General features: G+C 40.0%; 1 protein-coding gene across 4 annotated transcripts; it reads left to right on the forward strand.

Moving 5' to 3' along the window:
- The first annotated feature begins 3,842 nt into the window (after positions 1–3,842).
- Positions 3,843–23,208, forward strand: LOC113997732 (phospholipid scramblase family member 5). Of its 4 annotated transcripts, none has more exons than XM_039389642.1 (10): positions 3,843–4,064; positions 7,207–7,283; positions 8,032–8,250; positions 11,550–11,701; positions 16,158–16,200; positions 17,050–17,270; positions 18,234–18,395; positions 19,021–19,182; positions 20,064–20,146; positions 20,229–23,208. In XM_039389642.1, the coding sequence occupies exons 3-9, from the start codon at positions 8,238–8,240 to the stop codon at positions 20,100–20,102; spliced, it is 792 nt and encodes a 263-aa protein (XP_039245576.1). In that variant the 5' UTR covers positions 3,843–4,064; positions 7,207–7,283; positions 8,032–8,237; the 3' UTR covers positions 20,103–20,146; positions 20,229–23,208. The 4 variants fall into 4 exon arrangements, with proteins under 4 accessions (XP_039245576.1, XP_039245578.1, XP_039245582.1 ...); XM_039389644.1 differs by having other exon boundaries at positions 20,064–20,142; XM_039389648.1 differs by having other exon boundaries at positions 7,230–7,283.
- The last annotated feature ends 2,757 nt before the right edge of the window (positions 23,209–25,965 follow it).

Raw genomic sequence — 25,965 nt, forward strand, 5'->3', positions numbered from 1 at the left:
GTTCATCTCTTTCTACAAATTTGATTAGTGCTGATTGTTTTTCTGTAACATAATAACTGTTTTGGCTTTTGTTCTTCAGTAAAGCATTGAAAACATTCAACCTGACAATTTGAAATAAATAAGCAAAATGCTGTCAAGGGATACTAATTAGAAAAATTGTGCACATGCAACCTCCTAGTGTTCACTTTTGCTCTCATTTGTTTTACAGATGATACTAGGTCAAAGAAGCAACCTGTCTTTACAGGACAAACAGTTCTGAAGTTATGAGCATCTATCCATTTTCATCTATGCAGAAATTTTCCACTTAGCTTTTTTTGCTAACCTAAGCTGTTGGTGATTTGTTGAGGTTTTCTTCTCTTCTTTTACTTTGTATAACAGGAAATCCTGTGAAGTGCTTTGTTGGAATCTAAGGTACAAAGTTGTTGCTTTTGGAATCAAAAACAAATGGAAAAATTTGCTGTGATTTTTTTGCCAGTAAGTGACCTGTGATACAGGAAGACAGGAACATAAAACAAACTTGGGAAAAAAATAATCAGGTTTCCAGATTTGCTGTGAGCAGACTAATGAATTAATATGTCCATAAAAATGTGAGATTGGACTAGTAGTATAGTGGCCACTCTGCAACCACTGAATGGTCCTGGGAAACTGAGGCACAAAGCACCTGCTGTGCAGCTTGGTGTCCCAGATAAGTTCCTAGAATTTTATTTGACCCAGTTGAGATGCTGATGGATAACTGTTATTGTATATGTTTTTTTGAAAATCAGCACTAGATAAGTATTTAAAAAAATTCTATATGTTATTCCTATTGGTTATCAGTAGAAAATAATATGAAAAATAAAATTATCTGGAATCCTGCAAAAATTAGTTTTCTTAGTGGGCCACTGCTACCCGTTCAAATAGGTAGAATGTCTTAAATACAATGAGTGCAAAACCAAAATATTTTCAAATTAAAAGAAATGACTAATAGTTGTGCTGTACTACTGGGTAGAATTTCAAAACATTGATACTAAATGTAGACAATAAATTGGATTAAGATTCTTAATTCCTTTTATTATTCTTTTTAGGGGATGAAAAGCTTTATTAGAACGAAGCTCATCTAAAACTTATTATTCTTTCAGTATGCTAATTAATAGAGCAGGATCATGGATTTGTTAATTAAAATAAGATACCTCAGGGAAACTGAAATTAATTTTCATGTCCTAATAGAGTTACCATTATGTCATTAAATCTTCTGGATACCTTATCCACTTCTCTTTTTTTCCTTCCCTCAAAAAGTGAAATATGTTTTATTTAGTTTGAATTTAGAATTAGAATATTGAACGGTGGCTTACTGAAAATGTGGAGAAGATCAACTAGTAATCTTGGAATAGCTACAGTTGTCGTGGTAGTGTCAGGACTCATCACCTCATGTGCTCTGAATGAGCACAAAACCGTTCACCTCTGGATCACTGGGTCTGTACTACTCAGTATTACCTTGTAAACAGGCACTCCAGTAGCCTCCTAGAGTACCTTGGTAACATTGGCTTGTATTTTACAGATATGGAACTAGCAAAGCTCAACCCCTGGACAGACATCATAATGATTGCCAAAAATGTATTGCACCTTAAATGAAATGTCTTTCATGGATGGAAGGTGTTATCTGACAACAAATGCTGTGGTCAGCAGGGTATGTCCATGTTAGTAATTTAGTTTGTACAGAGTATTTTAAGGGAATCTCCTGGTCATCTTGACTTGCTGTACTTGAGTGTAGATTTGAATCGTTTTTTCTGGAGTGTGCAGACTGATTCCTCCTGGGTGGGACCAAGTTGGAGGATGTGCTCCAGTCACACACCAAAACCTGCCAGTGGTGGTCGACTGAAGAGCCACACAAGAGCCAAAGCAGAAGAACCACTGAGCATGGGGAGTCCTTGGTGCCCGTCTTCTCTTTCTCCAGGTCTGCTGCTGTTGTGCCGTGCTGTTGGCTAACGTGGACAGGGCTAGGGCCGTCCAGATCTTACCTGGCACCTTGACAGGAGATCACACTGTTGATGTGACAGTTGATGCAAATGTTGATTTTAAAGTAAGTCACTTCTACCCAAGAAAAAACACCTAAAATATCCTCAATGTTTTCTGATACTCTGATTTGCCAGTACACTTTCTTCCAATTTATATGTTTCATTGTAGAGAAGGGGAAAAAAAGAGGTATGAGAGACATATTAGTTTTTCTTCTACAGCAAAGCACCGTTCTAATTTTACTTGATGAATTTTCAAAGCCAGCAAAGAAGTTCTGCATCATCACCAAGAGTGTTAATTGCAAGTTGTGTCCAACACGTCTGTCATTCAGTGTACTAGAAGACAGAAATAATCTTATTAATTAATATGCCAGTGTATATTGAGTACTTTATCCCATTTTATCACAGGCTTAAATGGATAAAATTTAATTAGAGACAAGCACTAAATCTAGTTGTTAGGGGCTGCTGGGCAGTTGCAGTTTGATTAGTCTTGTGGATGCTTATGACTTCCCAGGAAGAATGCCTCTTTTTACTTTCAGCCTGCATAGTGTTCAAAGTGATTTGGTTCCACATAAGGAAGGGCAAGATGCAGTTTTGTTACTGTTGAGTCTGTGTTTAATCAGCAAATAGAAATTCAGATGGTTTGTGAATTTCAGTTGAACTTGGCAGATGGTTTCAAGCAAAATTAAAAATAATAAGTTCATTTCAGCTTCTGCAAATAGATTAATCTCAGTTTACTAAAGTCAGCAGAAAAGAAGCATAAAATCTCTTTGCTTCCAATACACAGTTAAATCAAGTAAACTTTGTATCTCCAGCGTGCTCTTGCTGGAGAGCTATAAAGTTATTTATGATACTCAGACATAATTACTACTAAAGGATTTTTATCTAGAGCAGAACAGATCTTCAGGATAGATTCATCTTCAGGATAGATGTTAAAAGATTTCCTCAGAGTGTTCATGAGTTAGGGCAAATTCACTCAGAGATGAAAGACCAGTTGCAAAATTTCCTTGTGACCAGCAAGGAGTTTTTGGTACAGGTTTTGATGCAAGATACAATCAGGTCTTCTATACTGCTTCTTTCTGGCCTTATTTTTTGCTTAAATCACATGATCTGCTTACGTAAATCAGCCTCTTGATGACCACGCTTCCTCTGCTTTTAACCTAAAACATGCTTAATATGATTCAAATTGAAATATTTGGGTCTGGGGTTGAACTCAGTATTCTGGACTAATTGCTTCGTGCAGCTGTTTCAGAACTGCTGGGAAACCAGGATGTGCCTGAGCTCAGTAACAGTGCCCACAACCCCTCAAAGGCTGTATTTTCATAAGAACAAGATTTTACAGGTGATTTTAAAACCCCCAAACAAAAAAACCCCAATGAAACAGAAATCCAGCACCCCCCCCCCAAAAACAAACTTGACAAAACCAAACACGTGTTCCACAAAAAAACACCAACCAGACAGATAATCAGCCCCTGACCCCCCCAAAACCTTGTCCAAGTCCTATGTCAAAATTTGGTGTGAAAGCTGTTTTATGAATTTCCAGTTGATTGCTGTATGTTGCTGACATCTATATTTAGTTTCTCATCCCTATCAATACTTTCTGGGGGGTAGCATTAAAATTTCTGATTCATATTCTGTACCATGTACCATCTCAAAATGTAAATACTTGAAATGTTTCTTCCTTGATTTTTCCTTACACAATCACTTTAAGTTGCTATTTTAATCCCATTCCTCCCAGTTCAGTTACACGCAAAATAAAGATCGGATTGGTGAAGAGTTGCTGCTTTAAAGATTGTATTTTTCTGTTAATCCACGCACAACAGACACCTCGTGGAACAGCTACCTAATGGCAGTGCCTGATAAACCCACCGCCGACAGGCAGGCAGGGAAGGCAGTTCCGCAGCGTGTTTGCTCCGTGCGCTGCCAGCGGGCACTGGCTGCGATCCAGCCCCTCAGCGCTGCCGTGCCGGGGACCTGGCTGCGGAATTCCAACATGATTGCAGACGTCCTTGGAGGGGAGGAGCTCCTGTAGACACCAGCTGAAGCAAGACGCCTCACAAACCAAAGTTCAAGGTGAGAACCGTACTAGATGGTAGCTGATTTAAGAAAATTATTCCCGCCTCCCCTCCCTCCAGTGCAGAAAGCAATACTGGGTAAAAATATGTAACTTGGGGCTTGTTATTGCACAGGGTCACAGTCTGATACTTATGCTCACACTCAGCATGTCTCCCTGTACTTAAGGCAAGACTAGAAAAGGGAAGAAAAAGGCTATATAATTTCCTATTAAAAATTGACAGTAACAGTGCATTTTAATGCTGGTCACTGATATTTTGAGGAAAGGAAATTTAAAATGGAAGCAGTGATTAGCAATGACCCCTCTTAGCAGCAGGGAAGCTCAGGCATTGCTTGGTGAGGTTGGGGTGCATCTCATGATGCCTGCGTGCTGCTCTGACCCTGCTCTTAACACTGGATGGCACAGCGTTAAGTGCTTTTAACACCTGCCTGCTTGGAGCTCAGTAAGGGCTGGTTGGGAGTAGCTGAGTTCTTACCGGAACTTGTCGAGACCGTTTGGAGAAGGGCAGAGGCAGTTTCTGCTTACCTGGAGGAGATGATGTGATACAGTGGGGAAGGGGAGTGTTGTCTTTTCCCTGCTGAGTACAAGGGCAAATGTCTTGCACCAGGCTCATGGAGCAGTTTTCCGAGCAGCAGGGAGCAGGACAAGAAATCAAACAGCTTTTCCTAATACTTTGAAATTTGTTGCTGTCTCTTGTTTTTCTCTTGTGAAGGTGTATTTTGTGAAACCATTGCCACACTCTGGCTGTGATGCCTGAAAAAAATGGAAGAGTGAGTAGGCTCCAGAGAAACAGCACCTATGCTGAGCCATATGGCATTTTTGCTCTCTTGATCCACCTGGTTGACTATCATTACATGCTTTCTGGAGGAAAGTCTGCGTTTTAGTTCTGTGTTAGGGACAATGATGTCTTAGTCCATGGACAGGTATCCTACAGGCTGCAGTATTTTATGTAATTGCCATTAACTGCAGTGCTGTTTGTACACCAACTCAACAGGGATGGATCTCTGAGCTTTTGTAGAAGTGGTAGTTATAGAAAAGATAAAATTTAATTTTTCTTTAAGGAAAAAAGGAAGGTTCTAGATGTATAAACTCTTCCAGCCATGCCCTGCCTGCCCTGATCTGAATAGTCTCATTGATTTTAGTGGATCCATGCTAACTTGCACCTTCTAAGGATCTGCCCATCAATTTGTATTAGCTTTACAGCATGGGATGGAGCAAGAATATTGTGCAGGTAGAGGGAATACATGTATGTACACTCAGTTTCTTTTCTTTTTTTTTTTTTTTTTCCCCTAGTATCTGTGAATGTGTTTCAGATATCCAGCACATTCACAGAGAGGAAGGCAACATACTCTGTTTTAGTGCTCAGACTCCAAATGATAGAGGCAATGATATCCTTCCCCAGAGTCTTTTTCAAGGGGCAGGGACACGGAGCTTGATGTCTTGGTGAAATTCTCCTTTGCATGCTGCTGCTCTGCTTCCTGAAGTCCTTAAGATTTGGTTAGAAATAGCATTACACAAATCTTGAAATATTTGTCCTCATTTCTTGTTTTTCTTGTGCATGTCTAAATAGCACCAAAGTATGGCTGCCTTTGTGCCTGGATAAAGTCTTTTGATAAAGTCTTCTGTTCCCCGTGTCGTAGTGAGACTGCTTTTAATCTTTTCCGGAGCAAATGTTGACCAATATGCGTATATTTATTAAAAAAAAGGCACAAAAAATTCTGATTAAATAAATATTAAACATGAAGTTTTACTACTAAGGACCTATGCCAATGCAAGACTATTGTTTGCAAATCCTACAGAAATCCACTGATATAATCTACTAAAATTATTGCTTCAGAATAAAACAGTAGGAAGAGGCTAAGAGGGGACATTGTAAAAGGTATGGAAATTTGTGAAAGAAATGAAAAAAACATAAAATATACTTAAAGCCAAGTTTTATATCTTTCTTTTACCTACTTACTGCAATTTTGTAAATAATACCAGAAAATTAGTTCTTTGAGGCAGAACTATTTTGGGGAAATGTTTATTTTATGAGTGGCAGGATAATGAAACCTGGCTCCTGCAGGCGGGAGAACCTGCCTGTGCTACCATGGTAGCTCTTGCCTAGAGCCCGTACCAGAGCTCCAGCAGCTCCCCACACATCCAGGCTGTCCTGTCCCACAGCCCACCAACGCTGCAGGAGAGACTGGGGCTGATCCCCTGTTAAGGGCACCAGTACAGCACAGTCTGTGTCTGTATGTTCCTCCAGGTCAACAAATGAACTGCTTGGGCTTCTCAAAAAATGCTTTTTAAATTTTTGAAACATCTTCTTTCAGCATATATGTTTTTGGTGTGTTTTGTCTATTTGAGACACCTTTCTTAATGTACTACACTAGTTTTATGCATTTATGCAGATTTAGTTGGCCTTTTTGTTTCCTTTAATTTTCTGTCTTTATTCAATTTTAAAGGTAAATGAGTGCCATCTCATCTGAGTTTTAATCTGTCATTTCAAAGTTAAGTTTACTATTATCCAGAGCTTTCCCTCTCCTCTTTCTTCTTTGTTTAGGCTGTGTGCCTGCTCTTCAGGTTAAAGCCTCTGCTCAAAAGAAGCACATCTTTGTCAGGGAGAAAGGAAGCAAAAACTTGAGGTCATTCTTATTTTTTATTTCCAGTGATGTCAAACTTCCTCCTAATCCAGAAGGATTTGTTTAGTGCCCACTTTTCAGTCACCAAAGTTTTTGCCCGTGGACTGCCTTTTCTGGGTGTTTCCAAGGGTGAGGACAGCTGAGTGTGGCTGCTGGCCTGGCCTGAACTTGGCTCTGCACTCAGAGACTTCTCAAGCAGGCAATGATAAACTCCTGGGAAACTTCACATAGCCAAATCCATAAGTAGACCCAAGGCTCTTGCATTTGCTAATATAGTCTATAAAAATCAGCTTCCATATAATTTGAGGGTTTTTTGGGGGTGGATTTTATATATTCTTCCTGCAGGGAATCAGCATCTTCCTGAACTGTAAACTCTGGAATTTAATTTGCTCAACCTTGCTCCTGGCAGACCATTTCAAACCACTAGAACTTGCAATAGCAGAGAGAACAGGAAATGGTCCCTAACACCTCACTCTCCTCTGCTGGGCTCTGTGCTTAGGCTCTGCCTTTTTTGCAGCCATGCATCACCTCTGTGTGCAGATCTCGTGATGATCTCCATGGAGGCTTGGGCACTCAAGGCAGAAATATGAGCAGGTAAGTCAAGGTTGCTCTTCCTTCTCCTCCGTGTAATTACATGTGCTATGTTTTTGTATGGATAGTGCTTGTCTGTAGCAAGCACTGACAGACTGTTTTAATTCTCCAAAGCCAGTTTGAACACCTCACACAGATAAGCAGAACCCTGTGTGGATATCTGGATGTGAGGGGGAGGGCATGGGGGAATGTACTGGGGTAATTTTCTGGGTCTGGATTTAGACATGACATCCGTTGGAGGACATCCCTTGGCTGATGCTAAGGATGGAACACAATGAGAAATCCAGGGCAACTTTTCCTCCTTTGTGCATGGAGAATGTTTACTGGGGTCAGCAATAGGGAAATCATAGAATCACAGAATGGCCTGGGTTGGAAGGGACCTCAAAGATCATCTAGTTCCAAAGCCTCTGCCACGTACAGGGACACTTTTCAGTAGACCAGGTGGCTCAGAGCTCCATCCAACCTGGCTTTAAACACGTCTAGGGATGGGTCATTTACAAGTTCATTATCTCCTTTGTCTTTACTGGATAGTTTGAAGAAATGGAAACATAAATATTGAATTACAAAGATGCGTTTTCTGTAGTCTTAGAATTAACACATACACGATAAAGAAGAATTTTAGGTCTGCTGTGTTCAGTTAGCCAGTGGGTACATTAAAGTTTTGGCTCTTTGTACTCACAAAGCACTTTTCCCTCTTTCTGTTGGTGCAAATGCCTTGAAATGGATCAATGTTCCCCTGGTTCGTTGGCAGCATCTCCCCCTGTTGTCCAGCTCAGACAATGCAGCGCTCTGCACCATGAGGAAGGCGACACATCTCCCGTTCTTTGTGAGCTGATATCAAGTAGACAGACACCTTCTGAAGTTTTGTGCATGCTGTGCGCTTTTTTTCTTTGCTGCAACAAGAAAAGCCTTTTCTTTTAACCTGGCTTCCTTTGAAGAAGTAACTCAGGAAGCTTCATGGCCTCTCAAGGTAAGTGCATCTATAGTCTGTATTTTTAGATCATGTTTACAGAAAACTACAGTCTTGTACGTTTCCAGCAATCAGCAGTCTGATGAAATGAGTGTTTCAGGCTAAAACCACATCAGTCAAAGCACGGTTGTTTTGCCTTCCTTTAATTTTTCAGCATCCAAGAGGCTCCTAAGGAGACTAAAATCTATACTAGGATGTTATTTGAATAAAATATGTTATAAAATGTTAGCATCTGCATTCAATTATAAAATTTAGTGTTTGTATCTTTGTGCTTAAACCTATCGGTACAGAATGCATGGGAAGGGCAGGTACTGAGCCAAGGGTACCCCTGTTTTTGCACACTTCTTCCCTATTCCACTTTGAAAATACTACATCAGCAAATGATTTTCACATTCAAAACTGGCCAGAATCCTGCTAACCATGTATGGAAAATAATATCTGAAGAGTAACTGAATTTAATCATATTACTCCTATCTGGGTTTATCTTTGTCATGTATTGACTTTTAGTAGCAGCTGGTTGGGTACTCAGGTGTGCAGAGGCAGATATTGGCCTAGGGAGTTTCAGCACTATCTATCTATGTTTGTCAAATTTTTACCCCTCTTTTTTGCTCCAAAAATACTCAAGACATTCTGCATTTAGAGCATTAAAGGTACACAGCAGCAAGCAGTTTTTACAGCACTGTTGTACTCTAGCTATATAGGTGGGGTTTTTTATTTTGCTTCACTTTAGCCATATAAGAGAGGTCTGGTTTTGCATATTTTTGATGTGTATCAGTTAGTAGAAGCAGTGAAATAGTAATGGTGTGAAATATAGTGTTTAGAATGAATAAATTTGATAATATACCTCATTTAGGAACATGTAACTCTATAAATTATGTTTGTACAGAATACTCGCTGTATCATACAGTAACTTTTAAGTTTTTCTATATTAGAAATGAAATGGGAATCATCCATAAAAATAGTCAAAGTGTCAGAGTAGCTCGGATTGTCATTAATATTTAACGTATTTACTGTTTGATTTTTGTATAGCTTAAAATTTGACAGGTAGAACTGCAATTTGTTGTCTTTTTTTCTCTTTATTATTCAAGAATAACACTAACACTGGGCCACTTCGTGGCATTTCATGTAACAACAAGAGTTACGGCAGTAACAGAACCCTGTGAGGTAAAATGATGCAGAAGAGCATATAAAATATTTATTACCCAGTTATACATTTTTAAAAGCCAGCTACAAATTCAAAGGGGTTACTTCTTCCTGTGGTCTCAGACTTTGAAAGAAAGCAGTGGCTGCAAAGACAAATTAAGATCAAAATATTATTAAATGATGAATCTTTCACAGTGAGTTCAAATAATACTAAAGGATCTCATTTAAACCCACAACAGCAAAAGAGAGATTCAGACTTGGAGCCAAAATTCCTTCTGGACCTCAAACCCCATCGTGCCTAAGTATTGTCACACATGAGATAAAAATTATCAATTTGGGGACTGCTTTACTGCAGAATCACAGGGGCTCAGCTAAATACAAGAATTTGCCATTTATATGGGGAGAGCTTCACAGAATCAGCTAGGCTGGAAAAGACCTCTGAGATCAACTCCAACCGAATACCACCTTGTCAACTAGACCGTGGCACCTAGTGCCACATCCAGTCTGTTCCTAAACACCCCCAGGGACAGTGACTCTGCCACCTCCCTGGGTAGCCCATTCCAATGCCCAATCACTCTTTCTGTGAAGAAATTCTTCCTAATATCCAACCTAAACCTTCCCTGATGCAGCTTGAGACTGTGTCCTCTTGTCCTGTCACTGGTTGCCTGGGAGAAGAGACCGACACCCACCTGACTACTACCTCCTTTCAGTTAGCTGTAGAGAGTGATGAGGTCTCTCCTGAGCCCTTTCCAGGCTAAACACCCCCAGCTCCCTCAGCCGCTCCTCCTAGGACTTGTGCTCCAGACCCTTCACTAGCCTTGTTGCCCTTCTCTGGACCTGCTCTAGCACCTCAATGTCCATCCTAAATTGAGGGGCCCAGAACTGGACACAGGACTCGGGGTGTGGCTTCACCATTGCCGAGTACAGGGGAAGAATTACTTCCCTGGTCCTGCTGGCCACACTGTTCCTGATACAGGCCAGGATGCCATTGGCCTTCTTGGCCACCTGGGCACACTGCTGGGTCAAGTTCAGCTTCCTGTCAATCAGAACCCCCAGGTCCTTTTCTGCCTGGTCTCTGTCCAGCCAGTCTGTGCCCAGCCTGTAGCACTGGGGAGTTGTTGTGGCCAAAGTGCAGGACCCGGCATGTGGCTTTGTTGAACCCCATACCATTGGATTCAGCCCATCTATCCATCCTTTCCAGGTCCCTCTGCAGAGCCCTCTTACCCTCCAGATCTACACTCCCCCCCAACTTGGTGTCATCTGCAAATTTGCTAATGGTAAATTCAAGTTGCTTTTTCTTGTTCTGGTAGAGCCAATGTTGCTGAAGGCTGAGGAAAGATGTGCTTAATAAAACCAGTAGGAGTTTGTTGGCAGTCAAATGACTAAAGTGATCACAGTGCTGTGGGAGATGGTGCCTGAGCATGGGGTGTGGGCAGACAGGTGCCTGTAACAGTAAATGCCCTCGTTACCTTCACAGGACTGGCCAAGGTAACCATCACTGTGTCCTAAAGGTGTTTGTGATAGCAAACCAGAAAACACAACATAACTGTACCTGAACTTTTCCTTAAGATAGTAATGAATAATACACTGTAAGAGGCTGTGTAGATTTTGTTACCAGCATTGTAACATCCCACTTGGAGAATCTGAGATCCCTGGAAAAGTTGTCTCTAATTAAGAGAAAATATGCGTGCCCTCAAAATGCTAGAGAGCATTTTGGTGGGGGCCAGCCCTCAGCAACTCAGTGTATACTGGCACACAGGGCAGCTCACAAGGAGCAGTGCTGGGTGACCTGTGCTGAGGAGCTTGTGGCCACCCTGTGTGTGAGTCCAGACCAGCTCCAGCCTTGTCACACAGGCTCTGTGCTCACAAGCCGTCTGAGGAGATCAGGTGCTCTCCAAAACCACATCTCCTGGTTTAGCTTCATCTGCAGTGATTCCACTTTGCATATTCTAAGGCTGCTTTATAAAGTAGATCAGAGCGCTTGAAGTGTGGGACAATCAGGAAATTTGTTTTGGGTCCTGATTCCTGATCTGAACTAAAGTATGGATAGAGTCACATGCAAAATGTGATGTTATTGTTCCAGGTTTGATCCAAGAAGCTAGCTGCTCTTTGACCCTGTTAATTTCTAATTTTTTTTTCCTTTTTTTTTCATGTAGAATCTCGGGGACAAACCAACCCCATCTTTAAGGATTACCTCCCTGGTTCTTCTGACATTCCTGAACAGAATAAGCCTGTTGAACCAACAAGTCTCTGGAAGCAAACATCACACACTCATAACTTGCCACCTGGTCTAGAGTACCTGAACCAGGTCCTGAATCTTTCCAAATGTTAGAAATTTTATGTTTTCCTCGTATGCTGCTTTGATACCTTGGGGGATGAGGTGGTTTGGGTTTTTTCCTTGGGGGAGGGGTAGGTGGAGATGTAGAGGCTTTTTCTTTGCGTGATATTACTGTGAAATAAGGAGCGTAGGAATAACAAGCTCTTTCTTCATTGCTGTCATTCATTTTTGTAGGAATTAATTTGTTATGCATGCAGCTCTCCTTGCACCAAAACCATTGTTTTCTTCCTTTTAGGACATTTTCTAGGTCATAGTATTACGAGTCTCATTGTTCCCCCAGTTTCCTTCCAGCTCTTTAAGAGCTCACCCTCAGGGAAATGGCTGTTAAACTCCAGCTGGCCTCAAAAAGACTAAAGCAGGCAGTGTGTGAAGGAACTGTCACCTCCTTATATCTCATTCTTTGAGGAACATCAGAGTCTTCTGAGCAAGTTCCTTCTGCCTCTGCAGGTTAGAGGCTTGCTCTCCTCAGGAGGCAAGCTCCCAAGGAGACAGCTTAGTTGAGCATAAGCCTGGGTGGCTACAAACCTGCACCCACCCTTTGTGGGGTTGAGGGGGAGGAAAGTGCTAATGCCTGAGAGAGGGAAATGCTTGGAAATGGGAGCAGACAAGTAGGCCACAAGGAGGGAAGGAGAGGGAATGCTTAAGTGTTCTCCATCCCACTGCTAAGTGTGTGGCTGTTCCTCTCACTCTGAAACCTCTCAGGTCTGGGAGCTTACAGCTGTGACAATCTGCAGCTTTGGTGCTTTGGTGCAACTTTGGTGCAGAAGTTTCATATCTTCCTGAAATTTTTTACAGGAAGGTCACTCCCTGGTGTCACTTTGACACTGACTCCAGTCTGCATTTCATATGTGGCTGGATTCTGCCACTCTCATATATGCTGTATGAGGCATCCTACTCCCTGCCTGGTATGGGCAGGGACGGAATCAGGCCCCCAGTGTAGTCAGGTCATAATTCTGATACCCACATCTCTGCTGTGTTTGCATTTTGGTGATGATGGGAAATGTTACTTCACTCAAGGTCTATATTTTAGGCACATGTTTCTAGTAGTTTTGTATAGAAGCAGAAATTGAATGTATTTTATATTTGGAGCTAAGTTACCTAGCTAGCTAATGAAACTGGAGACCCTTCAAAAACAGTCTTTCCTGTGGAGTTATGACTTTCATTTCAAGGTGCCCAGGCACAAAATGATATGTGTTGTCAATGACACGAGCATTTGCTTACAGACTGTGGAAGCTACATTTTTTAGTCTAAAAGTGATTTTGATAGTAAATACTTGGCAGGTTACATATCCAGGCTCCTGTACGAACATGAATTACACCTCAGATTTACCTAGACAATGTGGGCAAGCAAATACTATCGCTCCATTTTATAAAAACTTTACATCTGATATAAAGACAAAAAAGCAAGTTGCTTTTAGAACTGTAACTGGAACTGAAGACCTCATTCATGCTTGCTCTTGGCCCCATAACCATATGCCTGTGCTGCTAAGTGTTCTTAATTTTCTCTGCAGTCTGAAAAGTGGGAAGCGTGTGTGCCATGCTGATTGTCAGCATACACCCACAGCTCGAGTTTCTGTGCATCACAGAACATTTTGGTGTGTGATGCTGAAGTCATACTGTCTGTGTGACTAATGAAACAGGCTCATATAGGATAGATTGGAGCATAAAGGAGATCCCACCAGCAGGGAGAGTGCTGTCTGCAGAATGAATGTGGGATTCACAGCTGCCAGCATAATCACTTGGGATTTATCCTGATGGACTCAGAGATTTTTCACGTAATGAAATTCTCCAATGAAGATGTTTCCAGCAGAATTGGGAATTTTTTTTTTTGTGCCACTAGAAGACTGTGTATCCTTCTGGTGCTGTGTGTATTGGGGAAAGGTGGGTCCAAACTGAAACAGGCACAGACAGGTGCTACTGGAAGGGCATGGGGAATAGAGAACCTGTTTTAAAATGAGACTCCAGTTGTTTCATCTTTTAGACTAAAAAAACACCACCAGAGAGGGAACCATGACTGAGTACCTAGAAGAGTAAACAACTTGTGGGAAAGAGACACATTTAATTTATAGAATTATATTACTGGAAGAAATATTATATAGAAAGTGGTTGTGAATAAATACAGGATATCAAATAGAAAGGACATTCTGGGATTATCTCAAGCCTGAGTGGGGAAGATAGCTGGATAGATTCGAAAAAGCTGAATATATTTCTTAATAAGAGCATGATATGTTTGACTCTGAAACAAGGATGCAGATTTAGTGAATCTCAGAGGGATCCCTACAATCTTATTCTAAATAGCAACTCAAGGACACAGCATACAGTGTTGAATGAGAGGAAAGGAAAATATCTGTCCTATACTTTAAGGCCTGACAGCAATATTTCACTCTGCAGATACGGAGTTCAGCTGAAGGAGCAATTCAATCAGCTGTTTAAGGTGCACCAGAGAAGGGCAAAAAAATGCTTCTGCCTCAGCAAACAGATACCATGCTTTCTATAACTATCACAAAAGTGACACTATTTAAATAATTTCCAAGCAAAATGTACCCAAACCTCATTATTATCTTCCAGATCACAGCCATAACTCGAAGAACTGTTCAGTGTCCATCATAAAAATCAAAGGAACCTTTTCCAGCAGCAGGAATAGACAAGAGAGAACTCGGAGAAAAATTTTCTGATTAGCTCAGCCTCATGTTGTGCCACCATTCAGGCTTAACCGATTTTGTAAAAAACTTCTTAGTTTAGGCTTGGTTAGACTGATCAGATGTAAATGTAATGCCCACAGAACTGAATACTGAGAATTAGCTGTGTATAAGGAATTGTAACATATCTGAGCTCGAGAGGACCAGACCCTTGTAAACCAAAGGGCTTTGGATGCTTTCAAATGCAAGTGCAGAATTCCCTTAATCCACAAGTGCCTCAATAAAAATGCATCAGAATAGCTGTCTTGCAGAAACCAGTGAAAGGGAAAACAAGGCTAACAAGTGGTACTGCTGTGTTTTCTCAACATTGTTTATACATTGGGCACAATAAACCAATACACAGACCAAAATCACTCAAAGCTTTTAACAGTTCAGGCTCATTAATTTTCTTTTCCCTGTGAAAGTCTACGTGGGGCAAAGAAATCCATATTAAAATAAATACTAAAATATTAAAATAGCCCTAATATCTTTAACTTGTTTATTCTATTTTCATCAGCAGAGCCCTTCCTGTGAGCTCCAAGAGTTCACATCTCTCATGAAACCTAAACAAACAGCAAAGATTCTTGGGAGAATATTTTTAAGTCTAAATATTTTTTATTATTTCAATTACTGGCATGCACATTTCAGAGATTAATGAAAGGGATAAAGAAGTTCCTCTTTTTACCAGCTTTTCTTTGCAGCCTGAACTAGCTGCAGGAGATGACTAGAAGTGACAAATGGCTGCAACAGTTTGAATACGTACCAGGCAAGATTTATCAATTGTAGAATATACAGGCACTGGAGAGCTGTGACATGCTGGTCTCAGAAGGTTGCTGTGTGCTTTCTGTCTGCAGCTGTGAGTAATGGCAAGACCCTGTGCCAAGCGTTTGCCCATCAGGAATTTACGGAAAAGACTGGTAAAGCCTAAATATACTGTCACATAAAACAGGCATTAAAGTCACATAAAACTGAAAGGTAGACTGAAATTAAGTCTTGCTGGTTTTATAATACCAACAACTGTTCTCTAAAGAAGAATAATGTCAGAGGGGCGATAAGCACAGCAAAGCTGGGTATCATAGCAAGCAGTTTTTCTCCTGCATTTGTAACCAGCTCATGGGGTAAGAAAATTTCAACCAGCTAAGGTTTCTTTGTGGAACTCCCGTTTTGCTCATTCTGGCACCCTTGGCATGACCATTTGCCAGATTTAGGATGCAGAGCTCCTGTGCCTGAGATTAGAGCACTAAAGCTCTTGTGTGCCATTGTTGGCATCCCCTGATTGCCCTGCTGGGCTGCTCCAGCAGGGCCCTTTGAGATGTGGTTGCAGCACATTTTAAGCTTGAATCCAGACTTGTTCCTTCCTGTGCTGCCGTGGTGCCCAGCACCAACCTTACCTTTGGTGTAAGGGGCTTCCCCTCTGCCAAGGAGGAGGAACAGGAGCAAGAAGTGGATCCTGCTCCTCACACACAGCTTTCTATTGCTGTTGCCTTCCTTATTCCTCCAGGAAGACTATTTTTATTCAAATGTGTGGGTGAATTACATGGCCACAGCACCCAATGTCACATTCTTCAGCTGTCATTTCAGACAGAATTCTAAAGTGTGATTGAGACAGCCCTCAGGCACCCAGCCTGTGCACCTCTGGAAGGAAAGAAATCCTAGTAACAGGGAGAGGAGCAATAAAAATAGACAGGTGACCACTGACAGCCCCAGACCTATCCAAGACCCACCATCTTGTTTATTTTTTTTAAACAGCTGGACCGGATAATTATTCATCAGCAAGTGGAGCTTCTGGAAGGTATGGTGCAATCCTCATCACTCTTTAACAATGCTGCTATACAGGTGTCTCCAAAAGGCTTCCCAAGTCTTGCCCCTCCTCACTGAAGTCACTGTGAACCCTCTCAGTGCCCTTGTGTCAGGCTGTAATGAGGCGACAGTGTGGGAAAGGCTCACTTTATTGTATGCCTGTTCTGCAGCAAACCACTGAGAAGAGAAGGATTACAGGGAGTAATCTGTACAACAGTCCTAAATTCTCTCCCAGACACTTCCCTCTCAGTGTTATTAAAGTTTGACCATCATTTCAATCCATGGAAAAATTTACTGTCTTTAACAATAATTAACGTGCTATGAGGAACAAAGCAAATAGAGAAATGAAGATCAGAAGACACAAAGTGAAGCATAAGAGTTTCTAATTACATGGTTTCTCAGAATTTCAAAGTACTGAGCAAGTATTAAGTTCTGCAAGTAAAATGTATTTCTCCCATTCAAAATGATTTTGATCTGATTCTTGAATGACCCTCTTGAATGACCCACTGGGTGAAAGCTTAGTCACTGAGGTGGGACAGCCTCATAGTATTACTTTTCACAGATGATACAGTAAGAAAAAGCCTAAACCAAAACTCAGGATATAAATTCTGTTTTATGATGTGTACTTTAGCATATGGCAAATCAAAGTCTTTGAACTAATTTCTTCAAAATACAGACCTGGCATTATTATTTCTTTTTAATTGTGTATTTTTTTGTGTCATTATTTCAAAACACTTTTTTAACAATCTGTTTAAAAAATCTGTATCTTTAGAATATACACCCGTATATGTATAGACTAACATTATACTAAGTTAATGTTCCACTTGTTTTGCTTTATTAGCCATACTTGGCACAGAGACCTCCAGCAAATATGAGATAAAAAACCATTTGGGACAAAGAGTTTACTTTGCAATAGAAGAAAATGATTGCTTTGACCGTAACCTGTGTTCGCCTATAAGGTCGTTCACCATAAGGATCGCGGATAACACGGGCCGAGAAGTGATTAGAGTGATCAGACCCTTGAGATGCAACAGCTGCTGGTTCCCCTGCTTCCTGCAGGAGGTAAGGGAATCCTAGATGCTTTTTGTTCCAGCGTCCTGCTGTATGTGCACAGCATTAATGAAGCTTCCTGCAGTTCTGCGAGGGTGGCAGGAAGGAATTCACAGCCACTTCTCATCCTGGGGGATTGGAGGCCTTCCTTTAGAAGTGCTCTTGATAAACGAGGCCCTTCTATGAGCTACGTTCCCAGTGCACCTCCTCCCTTTCATGGAACCTTGCTTTCCTTGCATGCCACTTAAAGCTTCTGTGTCTGATGATACAGGCATCTCTCCATTCACATCACATCCCAAAATACTGCTTGCCCTGACACAGATGGAGATCACCCACTGTGGTCCAGGAGGGTGACGGATGGAAAATCCCTGGAGGCCACGGGTGTGTGTGGGTATGACTGGGAAGCAGCTCTCTGAGGAGGCTGATGCTTTGGTCTGTGACTCTGCCTCTTCCAGGCCACACATCTCTGGGAAATTGCAGAAAATGGAAGTGAGCTGCTTGGAGTGAAAAATGGAGATACCGTAGAGTATCAGATATTTTTTAATTGACTTCCATATTTTTGACTTCTTTCTTGTTTTATGAAAATGTTTTACATTACACTTACCTTCTCAGCCCTTCATCAGGATTTAAAAAAAAAGATCCCTTGGTAGCACAGCTACTTAAAAAAAGCTTATAGGATACTCGCTGATTACAATAACAAAATCTTTTCACAGTGTATGGCTTTTGTAAAGTCTTACATATAAGATGTTCAATCACTTCTGGTGGAGCTTTTGAGCTTCATATTTTCCACTATATTTAAAAACACCATTAGACTGTTTTGCAATATCCAATTCACTGTTTGGTAAATTTATATATCACTATATGCAATAAATAAGTGTTTTGGCATTATATAAACTGTATGCTATCATGGAAAAATATACTAATATAAAATTAGTTTGAAACATTTTACTGTTTTTTTTTCCTTTTGTTTGCTAGTTAGAAGTTCAGTCCCCACCAGGTACAACAGCTGGGTATGTTGTACAGAACTGGGACCCTTTTCTGCCAAAGTTTACTATACAGAACCAAAGTAAAGAAGATGTACTAAAAATAATTGGCCCATATGCAACCTGTGGCTGTTTTGAAGATGTTGACTTTGAGGTATGTTTCTTATGAGTGTTAAGAATTTAAAAGTTTTACTGTTTTGAATAAATTTCTCAGGTGAGAGGGAGAATGGGAGATGCTTGAAGAAACCTTAAATGGAGTTTTCTGATATGAACAAAGTGCTTTGCCTTAGTTGAGAACCATAAAAGAACTTTTGGGTTTATCGAGTTATTACCCAAATCAGAAGACTCCAGTGGGTACTGTCTGAAATTTCAGTATACTGTAAGAAGCATGCAGATGGCTATGTCATTGAGAACATGTCTGTCCCCTGAGGGGACAGGGGTCCACAGCAATGTGACGAGGAGCATATCGGGAACACGAGACAGGGAAAAGCCAACACTGTGAAAGAGGAACAAAAGTGTAAACTTTCACAATTGCTTTCCTCCACTTTTCTGTCAGTTCTAAAGATGCTGATTTCCAAACTTGAGACCCTTTCTTGTGTGCCACTCCTAAAGGCAAATTTGACACTAATAGAACATCTCGGCAATAAGAATAAAAGAAGAACCTGACAACTATAGCATACTCTGCATGTCAGGGCACATTCATTAATTCTGTGGAGATGTCATCAGTGTGCACTTGATTTATTTACATTTGTGTCTGCTCCTATTTTTTATTTGTGCAGGTAAAAGCTCTCAATGAGATGACAACAATTGGCAAAATTTCCAAGTACTGGTCTGGATTTGTAAACAACGTCTTTACCAACACTGCCAACTTTGGGATCCAGGTCCCTGTAGATCTTGATGTGAGAATGAAGGCAGTAATGATTGGTGCTTGTTTCCTCATTGTAAGTATGCACTGTGAAAAGGTAGGCCTCTAGAGGTATGCAGACTGGGGCCAGAGGGTCCATTGGTATCAGCTGTGATCCTACAAAGGTGTAAGTGCAGTGGAAAGCCAAACCCAATACCTAAAAGATAAATTAATTGAAAATATTTTAAATTTTATGTCTGCTTTTGTTTTTTAGGTTTCTTAATTTTTTGTTTCTTAAATAGTTTAAATAGTATTACACATGCAGTCCAATATTTTATATGGTAGGATCAAATCTCAACATGTCAAACCTACAAAACTCCCTCAAGCCCCTTATTGTTTTTGAACAAGTGTATGAGCCAAAAAAAGTTATGTTGTTTCTAATGGTAATTTCAAACCAATTCAATAGTTCTGTTGAATGTTGCATGTAAGACCTCCGGGTCATATAAAAATTCCTACAAAAATTCCCTTGTGAAGATGATTGTAAGATAAGAATTTTATGAGAAGAATACTCAGTGTTAAGGGTAAAGATGAAGTTACGATGCCCATTTTCTAGAATTATAAACTGATATTCATTGTGTATCTCTTCTGCCAACACAATTGTGTCAATATTAACATGCAGTGGTTTCACAATCATCTGTGATACAGAAAATATAAAATAAAAACCTGTTTAAATTACTCACTGAAAAGTGTTTGCTTTAAAATTGCTAGAATTCAGAAATTTTGCTTTTGTTAGGATAGAACTGACAGTTAGGGTTATTGAATTGTCCCCTCCAAAACTCCTGTTGCTCAGTGGCAGTGATAGAAAGTGATTGCCTAATCTAATTACTTTGTGTAATAAATGCCTACAAGTAAGACTTTTGATAGTAATTGTTCATTTTTATGCCTTCCATCTCTAATTCACAGTTTGTTTATTTGTAGGACCTAATGTTCTTTGAAAACTCTTTGGATGGATTATAACAAGATGACAGAAACAATGAAATATGCAGAATGTGTTTCAGTAGGTAAAAATGAACATAAATTGGTCGTCTTGCTTTGAAGACTTATACATTAGATACTTTCTAATTCTTTTTCATTTTCTTCCAGAATTCACTTGAGCTTTGGACGTGATTTTGAACTGCAAAAATCCTTGTTCCTTATAGGAAAAGATAGGGAGCTAATGATGATGTTTATTAAAATATGTCTCACGTAAATAATAATTTGCCACTTACACTTTATGTGTGTTGTAGCTAAACACATACTTTTCACACAGAGCGCTGTTGCTTTGGAACAGTGCTATTCTCTTCTTTCTCTTTTGATGTTCCTGCATGGAAAATCATGAAAGGTTAGATGAAGGCTTGCAGCATCATTGATGAAAGTCTGTGTTTAGAGAAGCCTTTGATGTTTTGCAAGTGCTGGTACCAGTTACTAACCAGAGTGTGTTCTGGGGGTGTTGCTTCTTTATAATTTTAGAAGTAATTTTCTGATATTTTATTTAATTAATAGTAGCAAACTGATATTGAAAGTAACAAATATAAGGACATCACGCCATGGGAAGTTCAAGATGTTACCTGTTCCAGTGTGTTGAAAGGAGGGAAGTTATGTTGGCAGGTAAATTAGTTTTATGACAAAGATTGTTTTGATGAGTGGCAGCCAGAAATTAGGCTTCCAGCACTAGACTTGAGAATGTTAGCTCTATTCAGAAAATCTGGGCTTCCTCTATTTCCACTGAAGGTAGGCCATATATAAGATTTGAGAGATGGTCCTCTGTGTGCTAGAGGCACACAGAGCACTTCACTTTGAACTATCTAGTGTTAAGGATTCTTGCTGCCATCCACTCAAGGTTTTCCTTAAAAGGTTTGTTCTTTATAATATCTAGTGGTTGATAATTTTTCATTCAGACTTGCCTGAGGCCATACTAGAACTGAATTATTCTTTTCCTTTGGCAAGCTCAGGTATTTTCTGTGACAGGGCTGTGCAAAAGGAGCTTTTTGTAGTTCAACGGTTGTACATAGCTGTTCATCCCTGCAGTAACACCTCATACTGTTCCCAAACATTCCCACTAACAGGTTTTTACTAATACAAGTTCATTTGTTGAAAAATCTGTGATATATATAGAAGACATAAACAGAAATTTTTTTTTGTTGCAAAATATTTGCTGTATGAACTTGCTTACGCCTCCCAAAAACTCCAGCGGGTCCTTCAAGAAGCAGTCCAGTACCCTACAATATTGGTGGTAAACCCAACAAAGTCACCAGTCAAGTTTCTAAGGGGAACATTTTACAAATCACTGGAAATGCTGGATTTTTTTTTTTTCAGTGTGAACCAGTAATTCAATTCTTGAAAACAACCAACACATCAACGGAAAGAGAGGAGATAATGAATAATTCATAAAAATGAAAAAGAGCTAAATTTATCAGGTGATTAATTCTCAACAAATATTTAGACTAATTTTAAATTAATGTTCATGGATATGAATTCAAACACAGTGAAGTCAGGAAGTTGCAACTAACGTTCCCATAGTGAAATTAACTCAGGAATGCTTATAGATTTAAACAGTATGTTTTAGATTATATACCACACTTAGGTATTTATACAGATTTACATATGTCTTGAAAATAATTGTGGTTAACAAGCTCTGACAATCATCATTATCTGTTAACCATTTCATTACTGGCTCTCGCTGTAACTCTCAGCAGTGCAATCAGGCTGCACAAGTTATGAGCTCACAGGGAACCATTGCTGCCACTTTTCCCGGGAGGAACACCCTGTGAGCTTCGTGGGTAAGAAGCTCCCTCGTGTGGAAATTTGTGGATTTGCAGAGGAATAAAGGATGCTTTTTGCTATTCTCGCTAATTTCACACTCTTAAATTCAGCCCTTTAACTCCTGACTTACTCTAATGTAGACTGAGAAAAAGAACCAGATCTTTATATTATTTTTTTTCTTTAAATCCCTTTTCCATTTTAGACGGAAGTGAGTATTGTTGTAGTCCATAATCTTGGGTCTTGTGCAAAACCATGTTCGTGCACTGTTGTTGAGCTGTGTGTGTCTGAACTCTGAGCTGGATACAGAGACTGGTAAGATCAGCAGGATCCCAGCCTATCTCTCACTTTTCCTCTGCAATTTCACTCTTCTTATGACCCTTAATAAGCCAAAGACACCTCTGAAGCAAATCTGTCCTACCTCTTTTGAAGTCAATACAAAATAGGGTTTATTTACCTGCAGGGCTGAGTTTGGCTATGAGTGTCCACGTAAATACCTTGTAGGTAAGCAATACATGAAAATATTTTTTTATGAATTGCAACCAGATGATAATACTGGATTTCTTGCACTTAGTGACTTTATTGCTGTTTTGTGTGTTAATACAACTTTTTTTGCTGTTAATGTGTATGTATATGAGTATGTTTGAATGCCTCTGGTTACAGTTAGAGGCAGCCCCTAGGACTTACAGAAAGAGGCTCAGCCCCTGAATAAAACAAGCACTGGGGCTAGGATAGCTCTTTCTGGTTAGAACTCCTTCAGCAGCCTGCTTGACTGAATTTCTGGTAGAAATTCAGTGCCAATACCAGTTCTTTTTTCACCTGGAAGGTCGTTCATCCAAACCACAGCTGCCAAAGGCAAGTATTCATCCTCAGCAAAGATGATGGAGTTCTGAGTGATATTACTAAAGGAGAGCTAACGTGTACTGAGATTTTAATAACCTGCAGCTTATTAATAGCAATGTGTTTCACATTATGGGAGCTATGCATGCTCACCTTTCCCAGTTCCCCCACAGGCTAGGCATGGCTCTCCAAAGGAGAATTCAGTATCTCCCAAAGGGTCACAGGTATTCTCTAAACCAAATTCACGTTCTGGTTATACTCTAGAAAGAAACATGATAGTTCTAATGAAACAGAAATTTTACTTAATCCATCCAAGCATATATTTTCACTCGTAATCACTAACCCAACTGTAAATCTATGTAGCACACACTCCTTGTGTTCAGTAGATGGCAGCAACAGCTCATTATGACAATATTTACCTTTTCACACATCATAAGCTGTACCCAGGATGCTGATTAAAGTTCAACATACCTTTAACCTCTAATTGAATTCTACTCTTAACTGGAGGATTTTATTTTCTGTATCTGATATTAAACCTTTGTCACATGATGCTGGGTCATCTTTGTTGTCTGCAACTTACAGCTGAACTGTTGGTTATTTTATGAGATGTGTTTGAGGCATGGGCAGAATACAGTCTACCATAAAGTGAGCTCTTCTGGTCAGCACTAAACCTATTTTTTGCACCTGGAGCATCTCTCCAGCTTCCACAGGTGGACAAAGGAGAAGCCCCAGCCCCAGGGCACTCCCCACCTTCTGCAGAAACAGAAAGTGCCATGTCTAAAAGAGATTGCTTTGTGGTGGTGTCCCTAGAAATGCAGACGTTTTCTGTGGGTAAAATGTCATGTCATGCCATGTCATGACAGTCTGTCACTATGTGCTGTACTGAGACAGAGGGATGGAAACCCCCTGTGGTGCCACAAACCCAGATGACACCAATACCTGGGAAGGAGCTGGTTTGTCCCTGGGAAGATCGTAAGAGAGTAGAGACCCATTATCTCTGTAAGTTCTGAGATTTTTTTGTTGTCTAATAATTTGCTGGCTGCAAAAGTCTCTTCATAGACTTTGATGTGTGTATTGAAAAAGTAATTTTGTGTCAATTGGGTTATTTGTTTTAGGATTAGATAAACCTGGAAATGATCCAAAATACACATTTTCTAATAGAGTTGACTAAGTGGAGCTGTTTGGGGAAAAAAAATATATGAAAGTTTCTCCTCCTGACCCTCATCTTAGTTGTATTGATTTCTTTTCAATTAGAATGGTATGTTCCATGTTAGAATGATAAATATTAGTTTAATTCAAAGATCAACTTTAGGTTTTAAAATGTGCTTTTTCTTCCCTAAAACTGGATCCCTTAGAGGGCAAAACCCACTTTAGCTCCTTAGGGAAAATTACCTCTATACTGTGAAAGGAGATTTTTTTTTTCTGGAATCCTGAATGTTTTTCTAAACTTGATCCCTCTTAGGAATAGCTTCCTTAATGCCAAATCATGACTGAAGTACTCTAGTAGCACCTGCCACAAGACAACATCTTAGTCATGACTTGTCAGCATTTTATTACTTCAGTCATCTGAAATGTAGTTAACAAAACAATTTTAAACATAATAGTAATTACTTTTTGGAGAGAGACAGCCCAGGACAGATAAAACTTTCCTCTTTCTTATGTATTTGTTAGTATTATGCTTACAAAAGCACATGAATGTTCACAAAAGAAAGGTTAGAAGGACAGAGACTGATGGGTGCCCAGTGGCTGTGCCCCCAAAGTATGTTCATTCCTTTATCCCAAGTGACAGTGAACTCCTGCCACTGTGAAAAGGAGACCTTCAGGTGACTTTACATTGTTATGCATCTCCTAAATTGACACTGAAAATTCATCTCAATTCATAACTAGGTCTTATTCTCCAGTCTCTCTTTGCAAAAGCAATACAGAGACTTCTCACCTCTATTCTCACTTTAATTTTCTTCTGGGAAAGAAGTATAAACATTATATTACACCATTTCAGTAGGAATCAAAGTCCTCATCTGCTCATATCCATCAGACCTATTTGGAAGTTGCAGATTTTATACAAACCTTCTGTATGAATGTTCACAGGAGTACATAATCCAACCACCCTCAGGTCACACTGACCATGAGAGATACAGTGAGGTTCATGTTGGTGGACTGTGTTTCCAGTGTGGAGTTCCTGGGGTTGCCTACAAAGCAAAGTACTCACAAAGCTGATTTGTCAGTCTTGATTTTGGAATAACTTTACTGTATGACATGGATTAAATCTATCCCCTTCATTTAATATCCTCCTTCATGAGGAATAAATAAGTGAAGCACTCTTGTATAGACCCAAGTTCAATGCTTTCACAGGCTACAGGTTCAGTTCTGTGCATTTCTTATCACATGGGATCTGGCATAGAATATGTCCCAGAATCTGAATATTGCCAAACATATAAGCATGGAGATTACTCAAATGCTTAAAGCTAAGTGAGCACTTTGTGGGCTTTTGTTTTGAAAGAGCCCAGCTCCTTGCAGGTTTAATCTTTAATTAACTGTAATAAAAGATGTTGATGAGACACGTGTTCTCACATAAAATTTTAATTGGGAGGAAAGTCCCCACTTACTTGAGTGACCTTAACAGTTCTACTGCTTGTTTATGTAAAGTAAAAGTAAAGGTTGACAGATTAGGCTTGCAATAAAGATAGTGCTATGAAACACTGTAGAATAGTCCTCTTCTCCATCCCCTACAGGGGAAGTTGCACTTAGGGTACTAAGGCTGGAAAACACAGAAGCACACACCATACATTTTCCATCATTAAGTTTCTATAGGCCAGTCATCCTATAATAATGCTTTTATTCTGGCAGCTGGGTGAGTATTGAAGGAAAAATCCACCTGCAAGTCATTTCATCAGGACTCATTAATTTGCTGTGCTTTTCCACTTTAAGATACTCATTTGAAGGACATCTTTTTCTCTGTGCCAGCCACATTAGGTAAGTGCTCTATTTACATTGCTGATGTTTTGTATTAGAAAAGCCAATACACAACAACAACAAAATCACAAAAAACCACCCAAGCTTCTGTTGCAGACATTGCTCTATTGAGAAATACCTGTTTCTATCTAGAACTGACCCCGGGCATTTTCTCTTTCTGCCCCCTCCCTTTTCCCCCAGATCATACAGTCACAGAATGGTTTGGGTTGAAAGGGACCTTACAGATCACCAAGTTCCTACGTCCTTGCCACGTGCAAGGACACCTTCC

Source organism: Pipra filicauda, unplaced genomic scaffold, assembly GCF_003945595.2.
Source record: "Pipra filicauda isolate LSUMZ 115617 unplaced genomic scaffold, ASM394559v2 scaffold126_size2276778_pilon, whole genome shotgun sequence".
Lineage (NCBI taxonomy): Eukaryota > Metazoa > Chordata > Aves > Passeriformes > Pipridae > Pipra > Pipra filicauda.